General features: G+C 49.7%; 6 protein-coding genes across 6 annotated transcripts; 2 read left to right on the top strand and 4 right to left on the bottom strand.

Moving 5' to 3' along the window:
• Positions 1 to 1,236: 1,236 nt before the first annotated feature.
• L228DRAFT_123232 (hypothetical protein) lies at positions 1,237 to 2,934 on the bottom strand. The gene has a single exon (XM_018329023.1). It carries the CDS (start codon positions 2,621 to 2,623, stop codon positions 1,427 to 1,429), a length of 1,197 nt encoding a protein of 398 aa, XP_018189303.1. The 5' UTR covers positions 2,624 to 2,934; the 3' UTR covers positions 1,237 to 1,426.
• A 6,499-nt stretch (positions 2,935 to 9,433) lies between these two features.
• Positions 9,434 to 11,305, bottom strand: L228DRAFT_282438 (hypothetical protein). The gene is made up of 3 exons (XM_018335996.1): positions 11,051 to 11,305; positions 10,633 to 10,990; positions 9,434 to 10,572 (listed from the first exon to the last, which is right to left on the bottom strand). Exons 1-3 carry the CDS (start codon positions 11,166 to 11,168, stop codon positions 9,900 to 9,902), a joined length of 1,149 nt encoding a protein of 382 aa, XP_018189304.1. The 5' UTR covers positions 11,169 to 11,305; the 3' UTR covers positions 9,434 to 9,899.
• Positions 11,306 to 11,631: 326 nt separating this feature from the next.
• L228DRAFT_202458 (26S proteasome regulatory subunit S5A, multiubiquitin chain binding protein) lies at positions 11,632 to 12,566 on the top strand (the record flags this gene model as incomplete). Its single annotated transcript, XM_018329645.1, has 4 exons — positions 11,632 to 11,657; positions 11,720 to 11,758; positions 11,828 to 12,047; positions 12,126 to 12,566. Coding segments are annotated over 4 exons (726 nt in total), but the record flags the coding sequence as incomplete, so codon positions are not given.
• Positions 12,567 to 13,006: 440 nt separating this feature from the next.
• On the bottom strand, positions 13,007 to 13,881 carry L228DRAFT_267720 (Sybindin-like protein; the record flags this gene model as incomplete). The annotated part of the gene is made up of 4 exons (XM_018335021.1): positions 13,007 to 13,304; positions 13,384 to 13,506; positions 13,565 to 13,575; positions 13,810 to 13,881. The coding sequence occupies 4 exons, from the start codon at positions 13,879 to 13,881 to the stop codon at positions 13,007 to 13,009; spliced, it is 504 nt and encodes a 167-aa protein (XP_018189306.1).
• A 28-nt stretch (positions 13,882 to 13,909) lies between these two features.
• L228DRAFT_246598 (polymerase II polypeptide D) lies at positions 13,910 to 15,367 on the top strand. The gene is made up of 3 exons (XM_018332451.1): positions 13,910 to 14,379; positions 14,565 to 14,692; positions 14,834 to 15,367. Exons 1-3 carry the CDS (start codon positions 14,198 to 14,200, stop codon positions 14,959 to 14,961), a joined length of 438 nt encoding a protein of 145 aa, XP_018189307.1. The 5' UTR covers positions 13,910 to 14,197; the 3' UTR covers positions 14,962 to 15,367.
• Positions 15,368 to 16,164: 797 nt separating this feature from the next.
• On the bottom strand, positions 16,165 to 19,195 carry L228DRAFT_267722 (hypothetical protein; the record flags this gene model as incomplete). Its single annotated transcript, XM_018335022.1, has 3 exons — positions 16,165 to 16,728; positions 16,789 to 18,809; positions 19,066 to 19,195. The coding sequence occupies 3 exons, from the start codon at positions 19,193 to 19,195 to the stop codon at positions 16,165 to 16,167; spliced, it is 2,715 nt and encodes a 904-aa protein (XP_018189308.1).
• Positions 19,196 to 19,488: the final 293 nt, after the last annotated feature.

A 19,488-nucleotide genomic window follows, 5' to 3' on the forward strand; every position in this document is an offset into this window, starting at 1 on the left:
AAATGGGTATAAAACATAGCAGCCGAAACAGAAACAAAAACAAAAGGTTAAAAACAAAGGACAAAAGAACCAAAAAAAAAAAGGAAAAACATACAACAGCGGGGATTCGCTGGTCGTCACCGACCCAACTACTAGTCCGCCGATCTGAGGCTTATGTATGGCAGAGCGGACGGGATGCCCAGTTCTCCTCAGTCTATGGTCGTATGTACTCATTTGTTCTTTACTAGAAACTATATCCCATTCCCCTCGCATAATTCAATCTCATAGTTCCGTGTCATTTTGACATTGCGTCCGGCAGGGACCTTCAGCACGGGGGCACGGGGGCACGGGTAGTCGAAATGTTGAAGAGTCCAACGATTTGACCAGGAAGTCGTGAATCTATTAACAAGAAAGACTGTAGCTAGAAAAAAGGGAATCACAACCTAAACTACTTCTAGAAAAGGTGGATGACGCTGAGATATGGGCCGAGTCGGTGGTCAAAGGGGTGAAAACAATAGCCAATATAGGTAGTTAGTGATTACAAATTCAAATTTGTATTGTCTTATAGAGTGATTAAATTGAAAGAAAGAGGAAAAAAGAATAAGCAGATAAGCCCGTCCCATCCGTCCGTTCGGCCGTCGTTCAAACCATCGTCAATCCATCTAAGGCGTCAAAAGAAAAAAAAAAGAAAAAAAAAAAAAATTCTCTCATCAGAAAAGTCCATCACACTTGCAGTTGACAACACATTGCAGATGCCACCCCTATTCTCAAGTTTCCAGCCCGTTTGGTTGCATTCGCGCAAAGAAACAACCAGACTAGCAGTCTCACAAGTGCAACTGTCACTTCAGTTCCATCCAAATAAACCACGGGAAGAGTTGAGAAAAGGACAAGACAATGAGTTGCATTCTTGACCTCGAGTCTAGGAGACAAAATTGCACTCCATACAATTTGCAATCTTGTGCCAAAGCAAGTCCATAAGCTGTCAAATTCGTGACTCGTGACGGTATGGTGCGGTGAAATAGTATATAAATCACAAGAGGTGAAAACGTGATAGAGGCGTAATACATGGAGTAAAGGGTGAAGGAAATAAAAAAGAGTCTCAAAACCGCAAAGCGCTGGCGTTATGAAGACGAAGAAGAGAAAGTTAGACAAAAGCAACCATACAATAGAACAAAGAGTTGGGGGTTTTGGAGTAAAGATGGAATCAGACGTCAAGGCACGCCTAATGTGAGACAGACGGCGTGGACGCATGGGTATAATGAGTTGTAAAAAAGCATGGGAAAGAAAAGAAGATGGGGGCCTGCAAAAGCCCGTCCCCTGAAAAAAAAAAAAAATAAAATAAAATAAAGAACATTTGAAAAACGCTACTCCTCCTGACAACAGTTTTGCGCTCAGGAAGCGCCAGACTGTGCCTTTCAACCGGGGTTGCACCCAGACGAATGGAAATCTATCCGTCTTCTTCTGCATCCTCGTCTTCTTCCGGCTCCTCACTTTCGCCTCCTCCAGTACCACCAGCGACGAGACTGGCTTCACTGGCTTCATCCGACTTGCTCTTTTTGGCCGGTGTCGTCGAGTGTCCTTCTGATGTGCTTGCTTTTCGCTTGGTGCCCGTTCCTGTGGCGTTGGGAGCAGTCGCGAGCTTGGCTGGTGTATGGCTGATGGCATCTTCCTTTTTGTCACTGCCGGCCTCGCTCAGCGGTGCACCGACGATGCCAGTGCCCTTTACCCGCTCCATCTCCGCTACTTCGTCGGCTGTCAAGAATCGCCCACCGGGTCCACGTGGCCGTCGCATGGCGTGATTATGCCGTGACTCGTGCAGGTAAGGTTTCCGGCCCTTGGACGTTAACCGCAGCGCCTCCTCCAGCCGTTGTCGTGCGACGCGTCGCTTCAATATACGGTGGAATTGTTTGGCGTTGACGTAGAGGGGTGATTCCTCGGCCGCACCGCCAGCAACTTCGGGTGACGCACGATGTTGCGCCATGGCAGGCGGCTGCGACATGGTCGGGGGAACAGAGCCTCGCGGTCCCGCATGGTTCATGATCGGGTGCGAGTTAGCCACCGCTGGGCTAGGTATTTGCTGGCTCGGTCGACGTTGCGCAACCATGGCCGCCTGTCCGGGAACAGCACCGACTTGTGACGGCAGCGAGGGCTGTCCTGACAACTGCCCGGCAACGTGCGGCGGCGTTCGGCGCATGGGCTCCTTCTTGGAGACGCCTGCCATGCGTGGTGAGGCTCGAGGATCCTGCCCGAGACTGGCCGGTAAAGGTCCTTCGGGCATGGGATAGTATGCTTGTCCTGAAGCCGCTGCTGTTGCCATGGCAGCTGCTTGCGTCGGAGAGATGCCATAACCTTGATGCATCGCCGGTGCGGCGACGCCATATGGGCCAGGGTAACCCATTTGCGGATGTCCGGTTTGCGCTGCCGCCGCTTGCTGTTGAAAGGCGTGTCCCTGAGACGGTATTATGGGTGATGCTTGCGTATGTGTCGGATGTGATTGATGCATCTGTGGCGTCTGTGTGGGAGGAGAGGTGATGGAGCCGCCGGGCGCGGTGGTCTGCGTCGCAGGTGTATATCCGCCCTGAAGGCGCGACTGTGGATGATGGCCGTGTGGTGGCGGCTGCTGGTATGGACCGTAATCCATCATCTCGAGGTCTGATTGTCAGACAGAGCGAGATGGCGAGAGGATCGTCGAACGAGCAAGTGTTTCCAGCAACGAATCTTCGTCGCGCGTAGTCGTAGAACTATCGGTGGGAAGGAGGATACGAAAAGAAGCAACTCGATATAAAGTAACGGGTGTGGCGGTGTTGAGTCGCAGTCGTCACTGACCAAGAGGAATTGCGCTCGCCACAATAATGTGCCGGTCGAGAATGGATAGCGAAAAGCTGAACAATTACAAAGTGTCCGAATCCAAGGGCACGGCCACAGTGAAAGCGCGTCGCTCTGTCGTCAAAACAAAGGCAGCGGATGCGGTTGGTCGATTCCGTCGAGAGCGACTCGGGGTTGTAATGGTCGGGACTGGAAAAACTACAATCCTGCAAAGTTGATTAGCTTAGGGACATGTCCGCCCAGCATTGACCTCGCTTTGGCCTTGATCATTGCTCGCCACCGCGCGCGCAACAAAAAAAATAAGCATTCTCTCACAGCCTTACTTTGGCTTTCGTCAAGGGCAGCCCAACTGATCGACGTTGCGCGCGCCGGGGCGAAGCCTTGGCTTCAAAGGATTGGACCAAGAAACCCAAAGAAAAGGGGGCCGGGGCGTACCTGGGATGAATTGGGACAAAATCAAAGGTGAAGCTGTCCGGTTGGAACGTTTGTTGTTTCTCTCGCGCGCGCGCGCCGAGGAGATCTGGTATAGTCTGCGACCCAGCTACTATAGGCGATTGGCGTCACCCGGCAGTGTGGTGATGCGCTGGCAAATGAGGTGGCCACGGCCAGGATCGATGGAGGGGTGGGCGAACGAAAGAGAGAGCGTCGTCGTCAGAGGGAGGGTGGGAGCGGCGTCGGTCGTTCCAAAATAGCCGGTTGATGTCAGCGCAGCAGAAGCTTGTGCTGTGTGTCTGTCTCCCTCGGGGGCAACCCAGATTCTAGAAGAGCGGGATGTCGGGGACGCTAATCGACGACGGCAATGGTCATCAACGCGCTTCAAGGGACAGAAAGAAAGGCGTGCGGGAGCAAGACAGTTCTTCGCGCTTGATCTCAAGCGGGCGAAAATCTACGTTCCCAAGGTCTGCGCACAATGGCAACGATTCGCTGCTGGGGGTGGGAGGCCGACGAAAGAGAAGGTGTCGGTCCGTCAGGGTCCACGGGTGATCGCGTGTGCGTACAATGTGGGGAACCGACGCTTGAGAATGAACTGGGAAAACCGTTGCTCGTTAGCATCGCTCAGGTATACGTCTCAGAGGGCCATGGGCAAAGGCACCATGGACATAAAAGGGCTGGGTGCATTCATAGTTCGGGCAGTACCAAGGAGGGGGCACGGTGTGGAAGTGTGAGAGTGAGTTGGTGGGTGGGTGTATGTTTGGGCGTGGTGTGGTGTGGTGGATGAGGGTTAATGCGGTATGCGCTGGCAGCGACATAGCCCCAAGAAAAGAAGAGCGAGAGAGAGGGAAAAGACATACTTTGAATTGGGTCAGCTCGCCGAGCTGTCGGGACACCCAAAAAGCAATGATGCTTCGCCTTATTGTGCCCGATGACGTGGGCTCGCCTTTCTTCTGGGACAGTACCTGTTTGGGGAGCAAATGGACTGATGGTCCACCCGAGAAAGGAAAATAGGATCCAAGAGCGGTCAATGTCAATGACGATGAGGATGATGATGATGATGATGCGAATCCAACGTAAAGCGTGTCTTTTCAGTCGCTTCGGACGCGTCTCGTTGAGCCTGATGCGAAGTAGCCGATCACGGAAGTTTTTTATGAGCGAAAATGTGACCGGGATCGCCGCAAGCACAGTATGGTTGAACAACCAACCGGTTCTTCCTGGCTCAGAGTCGAAGCGCGACGTCAATTGAGCGGTTCAAACGGAGCGCGTCACGGGTCGGCGCGACGTTACTTCGGTTTCAGGCGGCAGAGGGCAGACGCCTCGCGGTTGCAAAGGGGAAAAGAGAAGAAAAATATTCCGATGGTCAAGGACGCAACACGGTCGCGATGTCACCTGGTCTGGACAGTGCGGTCGGAAGTCCCGTTTTGGCGTCTGTGGGGGGGTGTTTCGTGGTGTATTCGAACCAACGCAATGGGGCGGAGAGTGACCCAAGAAGCGCGGAGTCCGCAGACGATTTCAGTCACGAGCGTTGGGAGAGCTTTTGTGGCTGCCCGTTGAGCTCACGAATGGGAGAAGAGGAAGCAAGAAGTAGGACCTGGGGCTCTGTGTGTGTCTGTGTGTGGGTGGTAGGAAGTGACCGGCAGAAGACCTGATCAATTGGATGACGAGGTTGGGCGGCCAAGCGAGAGACGTGCAGAATCTCACGACTTGGGGGGGGAGGGGGCACAAGTGAGAAAAGGACCAAAGGAAGCCTGACGGCAGACTGGCGGAAGTTGTCGCAACTGTCTTGGTGTCTCTTTCCGCCTTTTCTTTTTTTTCCCCTTCCTTTTTCCTCTTCCTCGTTATCTTTCTCGACTTTTCCTTTGTTTGCAGATACCTTCAATGGCGTTAGAGGCTGTCAGCCTAGCCCAGCCTGGCCAGCCAGCAAGCAGAGGCAGCAAGCAAAAGCAAAGAAAGCACCGAGAAGCAGGCAGCCCTGTCAGTGCACGCGCGTGGGAGCTCTAGAAAACAGAGCGTGGTGTCGAGATGCGCAATCGTCAAGGTCGATGACGATGATTGGTCGTTGAATGTTGACTTGGGAGGCTGGAAAGGAAGGCAGCGAATGAGTTGGACTGATTGGGTGGAATTGGGGGGGGGGCCAAAGGTGAGGAGGGAGGAGGGAAAAAGGGAAAAGAGAGAAGAGATTGGATCAATCAGGATCGGGCACAACCGATGAGAATATGATTATCGCTGTATCGGTTTAGTGTCGGGAGCAGGACCAGATGGGAAAAGCATGGCCGAGAGTCAAAAGAGACGGAGTGAGAGGAGCCAAAGTGGTTGGTCCCACTGTATCTCTAGTTACTCTCTCGTCCCCCTCGCTCGGTAAGGTAGCTAAGCTTAGCTGTCAAAGCAGAAAAAGTCACTCGCCTAGCGTCATCAGCCACGACCGAGGACCAAGGGCGACAGTTGTCAAGACTGGACTACGGAAGTAATGTACCGTAGGTAGTGATGAATGACATGACCTTGGAAATGACGGAAGATGAGGATTCCGTTCATGGGAAGATGATAACAAGTACGACAGCGGCAGGAAGAGCAGTGCAGTACCGACCTAGAAGAGTCAAGAGAGCCGAGAGAGAAAAGTCGAAGAATACCTACCTATAGGCATGCAATGATGATTAAGGACATGCATCCATTCTATCGTCGTAAGTTCCGGAGGGCAGGGGAGAAAAAGAGACCGTGGCCGTGTCTCTCGGGCACAGCAACTCTGGCCGTCATCCGAGGCAGCCTCACTGACTTGATACCCTACCTGTATCGCCCTCTACTACGATATCGATGAAAGCCCCCGGTCATAGAAGCACAGGATGACGAATGAGTTGATGTGACAAGCATCCTTGACCAATTGACCAGCTTTCTTTTTTTTTTTTTTTTTTTTTTCTGAGCCATTAGTTAGGCCGTTATATTGGCTTTGTAGGCTGTCCTTCATCATCATCAACTTCTTCATCAACGGCAATGAGTTGGAGGGGGGTGGTGAAAGAGCATCTGCCATGTTCTATTACCTGCGTAAAAGTCTAAACACTGTGCCCGGGCACAGAACGCCAAGGGTCACGGCGCCAAAAGGAACACGGAAACGCCCTGGAGCCACCACAGTAATCTCAAAGGAAAGCGCATCAGGATTCATCAAGAGAACGGCCCCCAAGTAGTGAAGCATCTCGCCATGTTGAGCAAGGATTAGGCACTATTCGTGGCGCCCCGGTCAAATCGGGGCAGCGGATGCCCTCGTACTGTTCTGTACCTTTTCCCGTCCAGCATGGTCCATTTCTCTTTTGAACCCTTCCCGCGTGGGATGGCTGCCGCCTCAGACTCTTTTAGTTTCACGATCATCTCCTTGCCAATGTCATCATTGCACCCGCCCTGCTATTAATTTAAATTGTTATATGACTCTCTACTCACCGTATAGCCATTGACAGCATGGTCACAAGCAAAAGAGCATTAATACGGTCGGTATATATGCCTCTGTCCCCCTGCTGAGACAAGTCGATCCAGGGGAGCCGAGAGGTCGGGCAGAATACTTAACTAACTTATAGCTAGTATTATTATTATTATTATTATTATTATCATCATCATCAGCCTCGCCGCTGAAAAGGTGGTCATGGTCGCAATGCAAGCACCAGGACAGGGACCAGGGCAAGGACCAGGGTGATATGACTGAAGATGTTGTAAGCATTTCATCTTTCTTCGTCCATACCTCTGTACGTATCACCGTTCCTTTGGGTTGCTGCTGTGTCCCACCCTCCCCGTCAGGGACCAGGGCACGACATTGTCCCGTAAGAGTAAAAGCTCCTAGACATGCAGCAAACATGGACAAGGACAACGACAATGACAACGACAAGACAAGAATGGCATTGTCCATCTTATCCTTTTTACTTCTTCTGTATCACCAATGTCCTCGTACATATGTCAGGAGAAGAAAGCAAGACAATGTAGCTGCACATCATCACCGTTACATGCGAGAAACGTTCCGAGTACAAAAAGTCGGTGAACCGCTGCTGGTCTTGAGCCTTGTACTGCCCGACATCTGCGGGCGCCGGCGGCAACAACGGTCATTGTCGCACTCTGTTGAACTGATCGTACCCAGGCTTCTAATGAGACTCCTGAGGTCAAAGGCCAGGCACAATGGGGCAGAACCCTCATTCCTTTACTATTCCGCATATAATACTCCGTATATACGTGAAGTTACTTAACCGGCTCATGGTACAGTAGCATTGCCGAACGTACAAGGATGACAGAACTGCGGCATGCGGACTAAAGGGATAATGACCAAACAGATATAACTCAGTAAAGAGAGAAAATCAAATAAAAAAAATAAAGGTAAAGTAAAAATAAAACTCGTCCTTGTGTTTAATGATCAGATCTATACAAAGTAATCCGTGCACCAGGTTCTTGCACGTGTTCACAGGAATCCAGCGACAGGGAGCCACGCCGCAAGCCACCAGGTCATTCGCCCCCCGCGTGCAAAATTAAGAAGGCGGAGATCATGACTCTGTAGCGTCACCAATAGAACACGGGCAACCTGTATTACGAGTTGCGGACACGGGTATGTCTGGCATACGACGACCATGTATAGCATCAGCCTCGCATTAGTAGGTAGATCTCATTTCAATGAGCAACACGGGCAGACTGTAATTCCGGATCTGTCCCGCTGAAGAATATCCCATGCCGAGCCGCTTCTGCCACAGCGGCTCGTCATCTCTCTCTCTATCTGGGAAATGCCGTCTGGGGTCCATAGTCTTGACCAAGGACGCGGCACGAAGGCCCTGGGCGGATTGGCAGGAGTACAGAGTATTTTCTTATGACCCTCCTCCACGAGGGCGATCGGCGGTTAATGAGGCATCGCCGCATCAATGCATCATTTAACCTGAAATTAATGTGGAAATTGCATGTCCTGGTGTCCAATATCATGACCACCGTATATACTACCTAAGCAGCAGCAACAACAACAAAACAACCACGACCATACGGAGGTATAATGTGGAAATGAGCTACCTTGTCGTTTCGGGCATGACGAAACTTGGAGCTTGGAGCTTGGAGCTGTTCCTGGTTATATACTCCATCTTCGACCTATCATGGCCTCAGCCTAGCCCTCTGTGTCTCAAAACAATATCAAAACAACCCTGACTCTCTGAGATCCGATGTTCCGCGAACCCTGTCAATTACAATACCTTACCTTACCTTACCTTATATATCTAAGGTAACTTACTAGGTATCTTATGTTATGATTGCACAATCCGAATCCATTATATAGGATAATACAACAATCCTTGTCCACAGACGGAGGTATCCTTACTTTATATATCATATCTCATGTGTGGCACTTATGTGGCTACTCCGTACTGAAATGATCTTCGACACATCCGCCACACATCCGCATATCCGCATATCCGCATATTCGCATGCCTTACTCCGTAGCAGGGTAGCATGTCCGCATTATTAGTAACGCACGTCCTGTAGATCATTCTGCTATACTTACAGAGTATACCCAAGTACTGACCTTGTAAGCCGCTACTAATGGGACGCGTACTCCGTAGCTATCCCGAGGATCCCCAATTAGAGAAGGAGACAAACTCGCTATTCGCACCGTACGCCAATACGCCCCAGACTTTAGTTCCCTCAACATGCTCATTGGCAATACTCTGGTAGTTTTGGAGTTGGGTGCCATTGCCGCCCAACTATTTTACGAGTAGCATATCTCACACCATACGGTATTTTATACGCTTTCTCTTTTCGCTGAAATGGGGGACGGTTCCGTACGTAGCGGGGAGATCTAGTTAAGCGCTCTAGGCTTCTAGTTAATAGCTTAATTGCAGCGATGAGATTAATCGTTTTTTTAATTGATTTCATCGCTGAAATAAATTGATTTATTCATTTCATTTATTAATCCAACCTATTGAATCACTACATATAATACTTTAACAGGGTAATTCAACTACCCATTAATATTAGCTTGGCCTCAATTTCGGGGAAAATCCGAGGAAGAATGGAGAGCTGAGTGCTCAATTGCTTTTATTTGAGGCTGACATGAGGGCGGTGGCAAGGATCCAAGATGAACTGCAAAGATTTACATGGTGGTAAAAGTAATGCGGGATAACAGAATATATCATTGGGTGAAACACTTGAAAAGAAAAAGGGAAAAAGTAATAATAAATAGAAAAGATAAAATGGTAGAGAACAACGAGATAATATAAAGGGTGACCTAAACTAAACAGTAGAATATGCTAGACTCGGAACAGTTATTCCTACAATCATCCGGCGCCTTATTACCTGAACCTAGAACCTAAAACCTAGAACCCAGAACCCAAACCTAGAATGTCAAACCTAAAACATAGAACCTAAAACCATACATTTTCTGTGCGCCAAGCAGTAGTATAACCTGCATGAAACCCGAACCCGAACAATAACTTCCCTTGCAAACCCCGTTCGAGATAAAGAAATAAGTAGCTAAAAATGCGTGTATACACTCTCCTCCTTCTCCCCGCCCCCACCAGCACCACATGTGACCAAGACTCCACACAGGATGCCAGCTTTTCACAAAAGCCAACGCAGCCAACTGAAGGAACCTAGAAAGAGACAAAAGATAACAGTGGCCTAATTCGCCTAATTCCTATGCCGTGCGGATATCACCGCCATTAGACTCTCTTCCGAAGAGTCCGTTTGGCGGTACCGGTTCCAGAGACCTCGGGTTTTGTTCCGGTGGCGGTAGCGGGGACCTTTCTGATTGATCCCGTTGCAGAAGCGGAAGAGGCTTTGGGAACTGGAGGTTTCTTCGTGACCGGTGGCTTCTTGGTCTTGTTTACAACCGTGCTTGTCGTAGAAGTCGAGGTCTCGCTGCTGTTGCTGGGCCGACCGCGACCTGCCCGGGATGGTGGGGCTGCTGGTGGAGCTGGAGTTCGTCTTCCTCGCCCGGGACCTGTTGTTGTCGAGACTGACGCCGCCGAAGCAGCAGGCGTGACTTTTCGTCCAGCTGTACGAGACGTCGTCGTCGTAGTGCGGGTTTTGTCAGCTTTGGCAGCCGTAGAAGATGGTGCAGGAGCAGTCGTCTTCATGGACGATGTTGGCCGGGCGAATTGAGGCTTGGGAGGAGGCGCCGTTTGTCGAACGGGCGACTTGGGGAGGGTCCTTGAGTTTGCTGAACGTGGTGACAATACTTGAGAAGACTGCAATTGTGTCCTAGAAATGGCGCGGTTGTTTGGAGCCGTAGCCGGTCCAGGAGTAGTGCCGGTCTTGGCACGTTTCTTGGGAATGTTCAAGTCATTTCCGGCATCTTCATTCTCTTTGCCTTGAACTTCAACGAGATGCGCACTTATCATGATAATGTTAGCGAGATTAAATATGAATGATGCGATTGAAAAGCAAATGTACCTGGAGCGCTTGGTGCCTCTTGAACGAGGGGTGGGAATCTGTCTAATAGTCCCCTTTTTCGGCGATTCCACGCGAGCTTTGGGTTCAGATGTCTGAGGGTTAGGTAATTGACCGGCAGAGCTGGAGGATTCTGCCTTGGCAGGCTTGGTGGTAATTGAAGTGGAAGGCTCTGAAGCGGGTATGGCGATGGCATCCTTTTTCTCGTCGGCTGGTCGCTTGGAATGCTTCTCTAGTAATTCTCCCATGGTGATCTTACGAAGAGCAGTGGGAATTCGATTGACGCGAATCTCAACGCGGGTTTTGAGGCCTTGCGCTTGAAGAGCGTATTGGGCACGAAGCTTTCTCGCGCGTTCTGTGACTGAGAGTATACTGTCAATAACGCGTCGCAGTTTCGTCTATGCCAAGATTATGCACATACTCTCTAGTTGAAGGTTGTTGATAAGCACCTGCTTCTGCGCTCGAGTGATTCCCTTTCTTGGCCTTGAGTCGTTTTCATTTACCGTCCGTGACGGGGTTGCAGGTTCGATTGAAGTCATGATGTTTTGATCCGCGCGGGACAGGCGGACAACAATGATTCGCGCGTTTTATGTCGAAGAATAATGTCTGATGTGGGTAGAGAAAACTGCCTTGGTTGTGCGAGCTGAAGTAAAATCCGTAGTGTGAGAACAAAACTATCCCTGGGTGGGCGACAGTTGAGGATTGAAAGAGCAGCGAAAGTGTCGAGGTTGGTTGGAGAGCAAGAGTGTAAACAATGGGGGCTGGAGGCTCAAAGTCTTGGCAGGCACGTCAGCGTCTTGGGTCTTTGTCGGTTCGCCGGAGAGCTTCCCTAAGCAATCCGGGTGATAGCTACAACCACCAGTACAGCAACACTTACGGCATCGACTCTACGCCGTTTCTTTCACTCTTTCGCCGACCTTGTCATCATTTCCTTTTATTTCAGCCTTTTTTAATCTATTAACAGAAGACTGAGGTGCCAGATAGGCCCAAAATACCGTCAATATGGTCCTCGAAGCGACGATGATCATGTACGTGCATCTGCCACCATTTCGTCATTCGGATATGAGAAGCTTACTATGACATGAAACAGCGTCGACAACAGCGAGAGCAGCCGCAATGGAGATTATGTGTACGTTATCTGCTTCATTTTTATCACTGAATCCGTTGAAAATTTCGTTGCTAACGTTGGAATGCGCAGTCCTTCACGATACGACGCTCAATCGGATGCTGTCAACCTGATCTTCTCCGCTAAGACACAAGCCAACCCCGAGTCATCAGTCGGCCTTATGAGCATGGGTGGAAAGGGACCCGAAGTGCTGGTCACTTTGACGACAGATTTCGGAAAGATCCTGGACGGCCTGCACCGGACCAAGATAAAGGGAACATCACACCTGGCGACAGGCATTCAGGTGGCCGGTGTATGTAATTTTTGCATTTTCCTCTACAGAGAAAATGGCTAAGATCGTTGCGCGCTAACTCTCTATATTGGCATTCAGCTCGCTCTCAAGCACAGACAGAACAAATCCCAACGCCAAAGGATAATCGTTTTCACATGCTCGCCTATCGAGGAGGATGAGAAAACCTTGGTCAAGCTCGCCAAGAAAATGAAGAAGAACAATATTTCAATCGACTTTATTGCTTTTGGAGAACTCGACGATGAGATTACCAAGAAGCTTGAGGCCTTCAACGAGAACGTCAAGGGTGGAGACGGTTCGCATCTGGCCATCATCCCGCCTGGCCCCAACCTGCTTAGCGACTCAATAGTGACGACGCCCATCCTTGGGGGAGATGGTATGGGTGGTGCCGGAATGGGCGGCGCTGAAGGAGGCGAAGGCGGCGCCAGCCAATTCGAGTTTGGTGTTGACCCGTCTATGGATCCCGAGCTGGCTTTGGCTCTCCGGATGAGTTTCGAGGAAGAGAAGGCGCGGCAAGAGAAGGAGAAGCGGGAGCAGGAAGAGAAGGAAGGAAAGCAGAACCTGGAAGGCATACCGGAAGAGTCGCAGCCTCTTTTAAACAATCAGGGGGAATCTAGTGGAAGCGGTCAAGGGGACAAGCAGGATAAGGATGGCGATGGCGGAGACAAGATGGACACGGCATAAACACTTTACTTTCAACCTAGATGGACATGTAATTTCTATTCTCTTCTGCAGCATAGCTGGCGTATCTATGTACTCAAATGCCAGAATCAATTGAATTTTGATACTCTGAATGTATAAATCTAATGATGGGGTATTGAAGAGCATCTCTAGATGCAAGATTACCACACTCAATCATATGTAAATGCATCCAAACCCGCTAAAACGCCTCTCCATGTCTAACGCCAAGAATATGCAATTCCGCTTTGCCTCCTTCCATACCAAATTGACTTAGCACCACTTTATTGCCGGGGCTTGATGTAACTTGCCAAATGCCTGTCAAACGCGTCACACCGTATCGGCATTTCAATCTGATAGAAGGGGTTCTTCATGACATAGTCCGAATAGAGCTCGTACACTTTCCGAATAATACCATCGATATTCGGCTGGTGCGGTTCTGTAAATAGGAGAAACTTGGTGCCGGTCAAGGTCTGGAAGCATTGCAGCCTAAAGCTTTCACTCTCAAGGACTTCGATTCCTGTCGGCGGCTGTCCAGGGGTTCGAGGTAGTGGACAGAGGTTCTTTGTGATGGCATGCACTCTGCAAGGATGGTCAGCAAAACCAGATACTAACACGGCACGACGTTGTGTAGTTGAGTCCCTTCAATGGCGTTACATACCCATGAAACGTGCCAGCAAGGACCAGATAGTCGTTAACGCTGAGCTTGTTCAAGCCCTCGTGGAATTCGCGGTGGTAAATGAGACCACCGGCCTTGTTAATGACGATCAGTGCAAAGACGACCCTACACGTTTATTAGCATCCCAGAGCACAGAATTTCCAGAGTGTCACAGATAGCTTACATGACTTTCCACTACTGCACGACTCTCAGTATTCCAGACGTTCGTTGGCGCAAGGGCGGGTTCAACACATGAAGCTGGGAGGGTAGTCTGTATAGGAGCAACAGTAGACGATTGTTGTTGACTCTCTTTCCTTTTGCAGATACAAAACGATGTTGCAGTCTTTAATACGGAATCGTAACAGATTTGACCTCAAAAGATCCAGGACAACGTCGCCAGTTAATACTCCACTATCATCTGGTATCAACCTCCGCAACGTCGGCTGCACCAACGTATCGCGGCCGCAACGGAGCTTCAAGCGGCAAGTTCCGCCCTGCCATCCTTCCTTTCCATCCCACTTCACTCTCCCGAATCATATCGACCATCAACTCTCCACATTCGATCCAGGACATAGATTACGGCGTCTATTGTCCTAAGCCTCAACGTATACTTCTCGCTCGTCGGACACTCATCGTCTACAAACGCGCCTTGAAGCCGCCCAAATAGCCAATCTCAGTAGGCATCGGCAAAAAGAATCGCAACCTGATTCGCGGCACGGATTTATCTTGGGAATAACAATTGTTTTACACGACTCCACGAGCATATCAAACCGTCGCATTCAGTTATATCTACTACCCCGACGCGCCCAAATCCAAAATGTCTATGCACGCGCCCACGTCTCGCACGCGCGAGAATCCCCCGGGAGACGAAGAAGCCACTGCAGAACTCAGACTGGGAGAATTCCAGAATGTGCCTACCCTGACGCTGTCGGAAGCCAGACTTCTTATCAATGCAGTCATGGATCATCGAAAGGCACAGCGCAAAGTGGAAGAGACGGAGTGAGTCCTTTCTCTTTCCCCTCCTTATCCTGCTTTGGAAAGCCACCAAACAACTACGAGAATCGGCCGAACCATGAAAGATAAATACTTCGTTCTCATATACGCCCAAGAGAGCAGTCAAACACACCAGACTATGACCGCAAGAAAAGAGGACTTAAAAGCTGACGGTACTTCTTCGCGAATAGAATGCTCATCAAAACCCAAGATTACCTCGACGTCTTTGCGCGGTTCAAGCAAAAAGAAAACATTGAAGCCGTGGAACGTATGCTCGCGACACATGTCGAGCTCGAGTCTTTTGAGAGATCACAACTCGGTACGTTCTTGCGCTCCTGCTCCCATTTCATATTACTAGTTCCATACATCCCCTGCACGTTTGATTGTCCGGACGAACTTCCATTGAAAACACAAGTACGTGCAAGATATCAAACTAACATTGATGCCATTCCCCCTCTAGGCTCACTATGCTGCGACACTGCCGAAGAAGCCAAGACCCTGATCCCCAGTATCGCGAACAAGATTAGCGATGCGGACCTGCAGGAGCTGTTGGACGAAATTACGAAACTGAGGAATTATACTGAGTGAAATCCACTCTAGTGATTCCTTTGTTTTCTTTGCTTCTCTTTCATTTTCCCTTTACCTTTTCTCTTATTACATTCAAGACGGCCTCAAAAAAGAAGTACGCTGCAAAATCATTTCGGTCATAAGCAGGCGAATGGCGTCCCTTTTTTTAGCCCTTTTTTCGTTTTGGCAATTTCTTCATCCAACACGGCGCGTATTTTTCCAACTTCCTTCTATTCACTTCATTTATGCAGCCGGGGCATATTTGGAGTCCTCTTTCTCCTTTCATCCCCACTTTTCTGTTGGCTTGTTGGCTGTTCACAAGAGCACAAGATCAAAAACGGCATGGCTTTTGCAAGAAAACTTAAAATTGGCGGATTGCAGATTCTGCTCCCATCATATGCAATATTACCAATTAAGGACGGGGGTCATAAGCTATTATAGAATATATCAATAAATACAATTTCTTATCTTTATCTTGGATTAGCATGGAGCATGTAATGCCTTACTGGATCTCAGAAGCAATTGACGTCAGGGACGTCCTCCGTATTGCCACATATTTGTTGAACGTTGACCAGACAAGCCGTTAAAGGGCTGTGAACAGTACGCATGTACACTGTAACGTCAGTATTCGACTGCGTTGTCCAGAAACCGGTTCTTGTTTTCTTACTCCCCTTATATCAAGTATCGAATAAGAAAGATGCACATCTCAATTGGAATGGCTGAGTGAATTCCATGGCGGTCCAAGACAATTCACTTAGGCAGGTTTGGTGCATCTTACATGGTTCAACGCATTTATAGAAGGCACAGTATCTGATCCTTAGATATCACTTTAGATAGAACTAGATAAGATCTCCCAACAAAAGAAAACAAAACAAAGGGGTCTCAGATCCCATAAATTCTTCTCCGTCCATTTCCAGCTCCGCGCATTAAACGAGAAATGAAAGGGGGCAAAAGTAACAAAAGAAAGAAGGGAAAAGAAAGTAATAAAAAGAAGATTGATAGGTGAAGTCAAGAGGCCTTCCGATGATATGCTCAAGATAGCAAAATGGTCGAGTGAGCTTTTCCTCTCCTTTTTGGGAACCAAGAAATTGGCAGGACAAACGGAGATATGATCATAGGAAAAAAGTCCGAGTGATGTATACTGCATTGCAAACAAGAGCCACCCCCAACACTTAGTCTCGAAAAAGTAATTTGAAGGTAAAGCAGTGAAAAGCAAGCGTGCAATTAATAATTCAGATCGCCAGCGCCGCCTCCGTCGACGGCATCCAAGTCTTCGTAGCTCTTCAGGCTCCGGCCTTGGACCGCTTCGCGAGGTCCGACAGCGGCTGCACCGCCATCTCCCCACTTTCCAGGCCCAGCCGGTCGAGCTCCAGCACCACCACGAGGTGGGCTAAGTCTGCCTGCAGCATTCCACCTTGCATCGCGTGGATTTTGTCGTCGATCATACGGGCCCGAACGAGCACCATAGCGACCGCCGCCGCCTGCTCCTCCTCTACGCATTGGCCCAGGAAGATGACGGTCATCACCTCCTCCCATGTCTGGAGGTAATCCATTCCAGCCGCCAGGGGCTTGCACGGGGTGGTGTGCCATGAATGGAGGGAACCCCGACGGGACGCTGCCGGCCATTCCAAACCCGAAGTTCATCGGCATGTTTGCAAGGCTGAATCCGCGCGGGGTGCCTGCCGGCATATGGCCCCCACCAGCGGGAAAGTGGCCATTACTGCTGGCATCTGGTCGGCCCGGTCCGATGCGCGCAGGATCAAGACAGTAGGCGTTTACGAGTGTGAGCTTAGGAGCCATGTTAGCGCAATCATCAAAAGGGGGGAATGGAGAAGATATGCTACGTACATCCTTGGTCAGATTCTCAAACCAGTCAGCGTGACGCTTTTCAACGTGTTTCCTCCAAAAGTAGTCGGCCTTGAAAAGCTTGGTACATTCAGGAATCTTGCACCTGAACTTGGCTTCGTCCTCCTGCTTCACGTATTTGTTCATTTCTTCTTGGGCAGCATCTTCAACGGGTTTCCCTCCAATCTTCTTGAGGTCGACATTCTCTGGTTCGACGATCTGGAGGATTTTGTCTTCAAAGGTCTTCACCCAATTGAAGGCCCTCTGCAGTTGCTGTTCGCTTTTCGAGCCCGGTTTGAAAAACTTCTTTTCTTCGGTCACAATTTCACCATTCTCGCCTTCCGTAATGGAATCTTTTCGGCTGAAGGGGAACGGCAATCCATATGCACTAGCCTTGGCAGCTTCTTTGGCCGCACTGCTAAGGCTGGCTCTCGGCCGACGAAGATGACCACCAGGGCATTTCCGCGTAAGCTCATGCACTGAGTCGCTTTCAAACACACAGAAGAAACAAAAGTTGAAGACACGTCGGAGATACTCGACAAGAAGATCAAGCTTCTTCTTTTTCAGCAGTGTATCCTCATCGTCTATATCTTCATCATATGTTCCCTCTTCTTCTGACTCAGCCTCCACCGCTTCCCCTTCCTCATCTTCGCCATCTGCATCAAGATCAATTTCCTTCTTGGTCTTGCTCACCTTGGGCAAGCTAGTCTCCGGTGCTTTGATCAGTCCGCGATCTTTGAGTTCTTGGACTTTGTCCTCAATTTTAGCCAGAGCACTGACTTCCGACTCGAATTCTTCATCAAACTTCGACGCCAATCGGGAAGCTAACTCTAAGTCTCTGTCGATTCGTTCCGGTGCCGAAAAGAGATCCCAAAGCGCCTTTTTCCGTGGTACGTTTGGAGGCACGTGAACTCCAACATGGCAAGTGAAGTCGCCTCTGACTTCGTCATGAATAGTCTTTCCATTGATGGCTTCCAGAGCCTTCTCTGCCGGATTGACGTTCACGTCAGCAGCTCCTTCCTCACGCGTGTTGCTCTCAGCAGCTTCTTCCATTTCTTCATCGCGGCCATCTCCTCGCTCCAAGCCCACATTCTGCTCCGACGATGGATGGAGCATCACCCAGCCAATTCTGTGGCATTTTTTCAGTGGATTGGGATCACTCAAGCTCAGCCATCTAAATCCGCCATCTTGCTCGCCTAGGTGTTCTTTACAGAATTCTTCAATCTTCTCCCGACTCACAGTCGGTGCGATTGTCTTGATTAACAACGCTGGCTGGAAAGCGGATTCGTCCCTGACGTCACCGCCCTTGACCGGTAAGAGGTCTCCCACCTGCAAAACCTCAGCAACAGCAGTGGTTTCTCCTTCCTCCTTTTCCACAATACCACCCTGCCCGTTGCTTTCACTCTTGTAGATTCCCTCGAGAGTAAATTCGTCAAAAATACCCGAATCCAGGTCCTGCTCCCATTGCGAGTAGTTCCCACGTCGAAAATCCGTGAGGCGACGACGAAAAGGATCCCTGACTTCTGGAAGATAACGCTCCTTGAACCATTCCTCTCCTTTGTGATGCTGAACAAAACTTCGCGACAGCTTCACTTGGAGCTCCTCTTTGTAAGCATCGTAGGCAGCTTGTATCAGCCCTTTCTCCTTTTCACGTTCCTCGCGAGATTCACGCTCTCCCTTGACCCGATCGTTCACTCGTCTACCACCAGTCTTTTGTCGCTCTCGATCTTCCTTTATTGATTCATTGACTCGCCACCACTCCGCGAACCAGTTGAATCCGACCTGGAAGTCGAGGGTCAAAGGATTCGGCAATGGATTGACACGGACTGCGGGCTTCCCTGTATCCTGCCCCGGAACATATCGATCAATATGAGCGGGCGGGGGCGATGCCCGTCTCCGGTCATCCCGATCGCGTGTGGGCGTATAATGATCATCTCGGCCGGAACGTGAATCAGGTAAGTATCGATCTATGGCAACTGGAGAACGGGACCGACCTCGGCCTCTGGTACGACGGTCTGAAGGTCCTACACATGCATCCCAATTAGCCCAGCAAGGAACCAGACGACCATGTAGTGAGGTTATTGGAGCGCCGCAGATGTAATAAACGAACAGAAAGGCAAGCCACATTCGACCAAAGATGCATGAAAGACTGTAGTATCGTTCTCGGAGCTTCTGCAAGAATGTCCCAAGTCTCTCTAAGAAAACAAGGCCTTGGAGACACATGGATTTCAAAAAGAAAAAAGGATCGTTTGATCTGTGAGGATCTAAATAGCTGCTTACCAGGAGACCTGCGCCGGTAGGAATCCACCGAAGGCCGATCTAGAGTATCGTCGCGTCCGGTATACCTGGACTCGCTCCTCAGAGGTGATCTTTGGTCTACTGGAGACCTGTTCGGCTGATAGGTGTCCATGCCTGTAGCCGGGTAGGTTGCCCACAACGTCTAGATCCGAGCTCGTAGAGCACGCGTTTGTTTGGGTGTCCGTAGGCAAGTCTTTGGATGACGTAGGGTATACGATTCTGATATCTCTTTAAGAGATTTGAACAAGAGCGAACATCAGGTGATGCCAAGTGAATGCGAACGATGCAACGAGTCAAAATTGCTGTTTGCCGACATGACCGCAGGTTAGAAGGATGATCTCCAAAATATGTGTAGATAAAGTGAACGGTAGCACGATGCAGAGAGATAAAAAATTCAAAAGGACA

This window comes from Xylona heveae (assembly GCF_001619985.1).
Source record: "Xylona heveae TC161 unplaced genomic scaffold L228scaffold_4, whole genome shotgun sequence".
Taxonomy (NCBI): Eukaryota; Fungi; Ascomycota; class Xylonomycetes; order Xylonales; family Xylonaceae; genus Xylona; species Xylona heveae.

Bases quoted from the DNA above. Each gene is read 5' to 3' on its own strand.
- L228DRAFT_123232 (XM_018329023.1), bottom strand. From the start codon at position 2,623: ATGATGGATTACGGTCCATACCAGCAGCCGCCACCACACGGCCATCAT.
- L228DRAFT_282438 (XM_018335996.1), bottom strand. From the start codon at position 11,168: ATGACTTCAATCGAACCTGCAACCCCGTCACGGACGGTAAATGAAAAC. The intron at 10,991-11,050 runs GTATGTGCATAA...GTATACTCTCAG, and splicing joins CAACAACCTTCAACTAGAGA to TCACAGAACGCGCGAGAAAG. The intron at 10,573-10,632 runs GTACATTTGCTT...TATCATGATAAG, and splicing joins AGAGGCACCAAGCGCTCCAG to TGCGCATCTCGTTGAAGTTC.
- L228DRAFT_246598 (XM_018332451.1), top strand. From the start codon at position 14,198: ATGTCTATGCACGCGCCCACGTCTCGCACGCGCGAGAATCCCCCGGGA. The intron at 14,380-14,564 runs GTGAGTCCTTTC...CTTCGCGAATAG, and splicing joins CGCAAAGTGGAAGAGACGGA to AATGCTCATCAAAACCCAAG. The intron at 14,693-14,833 runs GTACGTTCTTGC...TTCCCCCTCTAG, and splicing joins TTTTGAGAGATCACAACTCG to GCTCACTATGCTGCGACACT.